Genomic DNA, 7,026 nt, shown 5'->3' on the forward strand with positions numbered 1-7,026 from the left:
CTTTTCTTCTGTGCATTTTTCTCTTCTGTAATTTTTGTGTCTTTAGGACTTTTGGTTTTTCAGTGATTCTTACTTTTCTGCTGTTTTAGATGAAAGGATCGTCTTTAAACCAGTTCTGCCTTTCATCTTTTGTCCTGGTTCTGCTTTTATCTTTCTGCTCATTTTACTTTGTTTATTGTGTTTCAGTTATTCTGATCATTTCTGTGCTTCTATCAGCTGCTTTCTGCTAATTTAAACTTTACATGATTCTTTCAGCTGTTTTCTACAGTTTAAGCTGTTTTCAGCTATTTTCAGCTAAATTCAGCTCTTGTGATAATTAGTTTTTCAGACGATCAGTTCAGCAAACATGCTCTTTCTGCTTCTTTTTYAATCAGCCTTTTCAGCTACTTTTCATACTTTTTAGCTACTTTTCTGCTCTTTTCAGCTTTTTGGGCTGTCTGACCACAAACTGAAACATATTTGTACATCTTTTATTTTCTACAAAAATCTTGCAGCASGAAGCATTCATGCTGCATTTTCACATAAAATGTAAATTCTGTAGTTAAGATTAAAAAAGGTTTAAACCAGTCAACAAGTTGGCACTTTAACCAGTTTACTWAAAAAACTGGAGTTTTTATGGTTTCCTTTTAGTTGATTAGCTAAAATATTAGGCTCCTCTAGTTGAGAGCTCCTATAAGATTAGTTAACATGATATATTTTATATATTTACTAGTTAAATATCATGAAATGATGCTTCAGTAGTTAAATGCAAACTAGTGAGTTAGGTTCTTTGGTTGACCAGTTCTGCTCCAACTGGTTGGACTAAAAGTTAGAGTTTGTTCAGTTAGAGCAGCAGAATTACAAACTAGAGATGTTTTTATAAGGATATTAATATTAAATACACAAATGGCTTGCCATACTGTAGAAATCTTTGTGTGCAGGAATTTATGGTTGAAATATTTGATCCACCTCAGCTGAACTGTTGTTGCTGTTTGTCTCGGTCTTCTTGGAAAGACGTTGACAGGGAGGTTCTTGAATCTACACGTCCTTGRGAGTTTTCCATGGCAGAGTTCTTCTGGCACCAAGAGCTGCAGAGAGGAGGAAGAATTAGAACATGGACTTGAATAATAACCTCCTTGAAGAAGAAGAAGCGCTCCCTCTGTTGGCCAAAACTAGAACAACAGGAGGACTCACCCAGAAACAAACTGTTTTCWAGTTATTTTTAGAAGATTAACTCGTGTGTTTTCAAAAACTGAGATGGTTAGTGCAGAAAAGAAGAGCAAAATGAAGTGTTTGTTAAAAAATGTTCATAATAAATATATTTATAAATACTGACTATTTTCAAAAAGATATTTTTATGTAACCTGGTTCCAAATGATCCTCAGCAGGGGCTCCAGTAAGGGAGYACGATGGGAGGCAGTGGTTCCCATCACTGGCACACATCACACAAAGGTTTATTTTTAACATTTGACCAAAAACTCTCAAATATTTAATTATATGCTTAATGTATTATCATGTTTTGCCACTTCAACTTCTTTTGTATCCTTCATACTTTGTTCAGGCGGCAACAAAGGCTGTCTCATTTGTCTTTATGTGTCCCTGTAGTGGACATGCAACCTGTCCAGGGTGTCCCCCCACCCCTCGCACAGTGACCGTGAACGGAAGAAGCAGCTTTATATGATGGATATTCTGTTTATATCAGATTTTATAGAAGACAAAAATCCAATAATTAAAATAAAATACACAGTAAAGTACAGAACAGTAAAATGTTTTTCAGAAGAAAAACTATAAAAAATTGGATACATCCTTTTATGAATAAACTTAAACTAAACAAAAAAACTTAATTGAATCTGTTGGAAATAATTCTGAGGAAATTTGATTTTTTAAAAGCTGAACTGTTGATGAAAAACTTTTTAGAAGATGAACAATAAATTTGGCTGCTTGGAGGGAAAATGTTCCCTGGCCTTCAACTCTAGTTAAAAGAAAAAAAAACACAAATAAAAGGAAAAATTAGAACTTAATTCTGAGTTTTTACTAAATTGCTGCAACTGAAAATAAGTACGTCTTGGTTTTTATTTGTATCAGTTTTTGTTGTTTTACTGTCAATTTTATTATTGTTTTTATAAATTTTGCTAAATTATATATATGTATACTGTATATTTTTGTTTTATCCTCATCTACATGTGATGTGATTGTTGTGAAGCACTTTGGTCACATAATATAAATGTGCTATATAAATCAACTTTGACTTAACTTGACTAAAAAGTGAATTTACTTACAGATTGTGTGAAACATTAGAATATCAAAGTGTTTTAGCTGATGTTAGAGCTCTTTAAATTATAATCCCAGGGGGATTATTGATCTGATTAAGCAGCTATTAGCTCACGTGTTAGTCTTGCTGCGAGTCGCTCTCCACCAATCAGAGCACAGATCCTCAGAGGAGCGTGAAGATCCACTTAGATGACATCACTAAGCCTCTTACCTCTGCAGGTGAATGAAGACTGCAGGGGGGGAGGGAGACTTGTTTACTCGGACTTCGGACCAAATGTTAGTTCAGGTTTTTGTTGGCGGGAGATTAAATTAACGTGTGGATTAATCTGTGATTTAATACTCCTGAAGTCTGGATCCTCTGAGCCCACATGGAGTGCAGCGGCAAGGTAACTGCTGCCTGATCAATGCCTGATCCAAACAAAATTAGAACCCCCCCCACCCCACCTTAATGAGACCTAATGACCCCACTCCTCTTCCGTTTTGACCCAATATTTCAGCACATCAGGCAGCAGCATCGTTAACAGTCATTTTTTATCTATGGTTTTATATTTCAGATGTTATTTTTAAATAAAAAGCTAAARAACTTTTGTTTTGCTTAATTAAAGCCTTGTTGTTTTTAAAGGAATGCATGTCACATGCTACCTTTCAGGTCTGAGTTTAAGGACATTTGAAACAGTTATACGGATTTTGTACAGTCTCATGAAATATTGTTGGAGATACGACTCTGAACTCTCCTACTGGAGGGAGCTGCTGTTGGTCATCTAGAGATTCCTTGGTGTCTTTCTAGTAATCCTTAGGTGGTCATCTAGGTATTCTTGGTATCATCCTATGTTCCCTTAATATCCATCTAATGATCTGTGGGTTTCCATTCAGCATTTCTTTTGTTTRTAACCAGTGATCCTTTTGTGTCTATCTAATGCTAACTTCCTGTTCAACCAATAATCCCTTGGTGTCCATCTAATGATCCCTTGGCATCCATCTAATGATCCCTTGGCGTACGTTTAATGATCCCTTGGCGTCCATCTAATGATTCCTTGATATCTATTGGTGTCCATACAGAGATCATTTAGTATCCATCTAGTGATGCCTTAGTATCTACCCAAAGATCCTTTTGTGTCCATCTTACGATCCCTTGGTATCCATCCAGAGATACTTTGGTGTACATCTAATGATCCCTTGGTATCCATCCAGTGATCCCTTGGTGTCCATCTAATGAATTCTTGGTATCTATTCAGAGATCCATTAGTATCCATCCAGTGATCCATTTGTGTCCATCTGATGATCCCTTGGTGTACATCTTATAATCCCATGGTATCTATCCAGAGATTCTTTGGTGTCCATCTAATTATCCCTTGGTATCTATCCAGAGATCCATTGGTATCCATCCAGTGATCCCTTGGTGTACATCTAATGATCTGTTGGTATCCGTCCAGAGATCCCTTGGTGTCCATCCAATGATTCCTTGGTATCTATCCAGAGATCTCTTGGTGTCCATATAATGACCCCTTGGTATCTATTCAGAGATCCATTGGTATCCATCCAGAGATCCATTGGTGTCCATCTAATGATTCCTTGGTGTACATCTTATGATCCCTTGGTYTCTGTCCAGAGATCCTTTGGTGTCTATCCAATGATCCCTTGGTATCTACCCAGAGATCCAATGGTATCCATCCAGTGATCTTTTGGTGGCACCCCCTGTGGGTTTCAGACCTGTCAGTCCACAATTGGCTTCATCCCTCCTGAACCAGACTCCCTGATACTTTATATCCAGAATCAAAGACTCCCTTTAACTTGAAGTCAACCATCACTACCTAATCCCTTGGTTGACCCCCATCTCCAGTCTTTGGGCTCTGCCATTGTTGCTGCATTAAAATAAAAAGAATAACCTTTTTTAAATTGTTCTAACACCAGGTGACGCCACAGCTGATGCTGGCTGTGGGGACGGCTGTGATTGGCTCTCTACAGTTTGGATACAACACTGGTGTTATCAACGCACCTCAGAATGTGAGTAACTGAGTACATATTGTTCAAGTCTTTTTTTTACGTACAGGAATGACAGTCAGAATGAGGGATCTTACCCACATGATGCAAGAAGAAAAGCCAGAAGTTCAATGAAGTTTAAACCTAAAGACAGAAGCAGACAGTCGATCAACTGGAACCTCAAATCTGTGATGAGCAGATCTGATCGGCCCGTTTTGTATTTCAGATCATTGAAAATTTCTACAATGAGACGTGGAGCAGCAGGTTCTCGGAGCCCATCACTCGGAGCGCTCTGACAGCTCTGTGGTCTCTCTCRGTGGCCATCTTCTCTGTGGGAGGAATGATTGGCTCCTTCTCTGTCGGCCTTTTTGTCACCCGCTTCGGAAGGTAAGACTGCTCACAGAAATCCTGTTTTACCTGAGAAACCGTTTGTTTCCATCAGAACCTGTATCATCCCTGCAGGAGGAACTCCATGCTCGGGGCCAATGTGTTGGTGCTCTTCGCTGCTGCCTTCATGGGTTTCTCAGAACTGGCAGCTTCCTTCGAGATGCTCATTGTTGGACGTTTCATTGTTGGCATCTACTCCGGCCTCTCCACTGGCTTTGTGCCAATGTACGTAGAGGAGATCTCACCGACATCTCTCCGCGGAGCTCTGGGGACTCTGCATCAGCTGGGMGTGGTGATCGGGATTCTCATGGCTCAGGTACGATCCTAAAACCACAAATTTACTTACTTGAGTATGTCATGTAGATATTTTCATATCACATGTCTGTGTTTGTGGTGCAGATCTTTGGGATTGAGTCGATCCTGGGGAACAGGTCCCTGTGGCCCCTCCTGTTGGCGTTCACCCTGCTGCCAGCCCTGCTGCAGTGCGCCCTGCTGCCCTTCTGTCCCGAGAGCCCCAGGTACCTCCTCATCGACCGCAACGAGGAGAGCAAAGCCTGCAGCGGTGAGATTCACGTCATTTCAGACAGAGGCGGAGCTTTAGCAAGTTTCACCTGCAGTTATACCTGTAAAACATTACAGTAAATGAAAAACGTTCTAAAGTAAAATACATTTTCTACAGGAAGCTAAAGTAACAAAAAGCTAACTACAAGCTGTTATTAGCATAAGAAGACAAAAACAGGACCTATAACTGAAGCAGATTTTAAAGGAATAAAATGTATTTCAATGCATTTCTGAGAAACGTTTGTCAATAAAGAAAACATTTTGAAAATAACAAAAAACAAAATTCACATCAGCAATCTGCTGAATGAGCTAAATGCTTTGATATATTAATAGCTAAAATAACACAAAGTCTGCATAGCTTAAGTAGATTGCAAAAAAACATAAAATAAGGAAATATTGTTAATGCTGAGTCAGCATTCATACAATACATTTTCTATCCTCAGCAGGAGGGTTAGAAAGATTAATAAACATAAGACATTATTACACAAATGAAAAAAAAAAAAAAACAGGAGAACTTTTATATTCCAGCTTTAGGAAAACATAAAACCTTTCCTGACATTGTGCGTTTTTGTGTGTTTTCAGTCCTAATAAAGCTGCGGGGGACTGACGAGGTGAGCGAGGACATACAGGAGATGAGGGAGGAAAGCCAGAAGATGATGAGGGAGAAGAAGGTGACCATCCCTGAGCTGTTCCGCTCTCCTGCCTACCGCCAGCCCATCCTCGTCGCCATCATGCTGCAGCTGTCCCAGCAGCTGTCTGGGATCAACGCTGTGAGTCAAACAGCCGTTAAACAAACAGCTGAAGGTCCCAAAGTGCTCCAAGGCCAGAGGGGATAGATAATGGTAGATAAAAGGGTTTTGAGTTCGCCCTGAGTGGTGGTAACCAATTTTTCACACAATAAACAATAGAGACATACCAAAGATCCTGGACGAGCCCCCAAACCTGTTACACATTTAGCTAAAAAAAAGGTAATGTGGAGGGMGTTCCTTAATGCTGCACCTTTAAGACTCTTAAAAATGCTTTATATCGACGGAAGTCAAACAGGCATTACCGCTGAACGGAATCCAAACAACAAGGCTTCATGTTGAAAACACAAACTGGAGAGTTCATAAAGAATCTTTGGGTTTGTAAAGAAATCTAAACTGTCAGTGTCCTCCTCTGCAGGTGTTTTACTACTCGACTGGGATCTTTGAGCGAGCCGGGGTGTCCCAGCCTGTTTACGCCACCGTCGGTGCCGGAGTGGTCAACACCATCTTCACTGTGGTCTCTGTAAGTTTCTAAAGTACCAATAGAGCCAAAAACCACCAGGATGTTGAAACAATAAACCTTCTTGTCTCCTGTGCAGCTGTTTATCGTGGAGCATGTGGGCAGGAGACCCCTTCACCTCGTTGGTTTGATGGGGATGGCGGTTTCAGCTGTGTTTCTGACCGTTGCCATGGCATTGTTGGTGAGTGTTTCTGACCATCTTTGCAGAACACGTTTGAAACGTTGACCTGAAAGTCCCCCCGTGGTGTGTGTCCTCTGCTCAGGACCAGCTCAGTTGGATGTCCTACATCAGCATTGCGGCCATCTTCAGCTTTGTGGCCTTTTTTGAAATTGGCCCCGGCCCCATCCCATGGTTTATCGTTGCCGAGCTCTTCAGCCAGGGCCCCCGGCCCGCTGCCATCGCGGTTGCTGGTTTCTGCAACTGGTCGGCCAACTTCTTAGTGGGAATGTGCTTCCAGTATGTTGAGGTAGTGTTGGTTTTAAACTTCCAAACTTGGTATTCTAAGAGTCACTTCCTGTTTCACAGCTTAGATCAGTATCGAAATTATGGAGCTAAATTGCGGTCATAAGTTTTGTTCAAAA

The 7,026-nt window shown here is 40.5% G+C and overlaps 1 protein-coding gene across 2 annotated transcripts in view; it reads left to right on the forward strand.

Annotated features, from left to right (window-relative positions):
- The first annotated feature begins 2,424 nt into the window (after positions 1-2,424).
- Positions 2,425-7,026, forward strand: part of LOC106529347 (solute carrier family 2, facilitated glucose transporter member 1) — a 6,221-nt gene continuing 1,619 nt past the window's right edge. Inside the window, exons 1-9 of one of the 2 annotated variants that reach the window (XM_014024747.1) lie at positions 2,425-2,469; positions 4,162-4,254; positions 4,457-4,617; positions 4,693-4,933; positions 5,017-5,179; positions 5,761-5,948; positions 6,343-6,447; positions 6,524-6,625; positions 6,708-6,911. In XM_014024747.1, coding sequence (XP_013880201.1) covers positions 2,440-2,469; positions 4,162-4,254; positions 4,457-4,617; positions 4,693-4,933; positions 5,017-5,179; positions 5,761-5,948; positions 6,343-6,447; positions 6,524-6,625; positions 6,708-6,911 — 1,287 coding nt within the window. In that variant the 5' untranslated portion in view covers positions 2,425-2,439. The other variant, XM_014024748.1, reaches the window with a different exon arrangement.

This window comes from Austrofundulus limnaeus, unplaced genomic scaffold (genome assembly GCF_001266775.1).
Source record: "Austrofundulus limnaeus strain Quisiro unplaced genomic scaffold, Austrofundulus_limnaeus-1.0 Scaffold438, whole genome shotgun sequence".
Taxonomy (NCBI): Eukaryota; Metazoa; Chordata; class Actinopteri; order Cyprinodontiformes; family Rivulidae; genus Austrofundulus; species Austrofundulus limnaeus.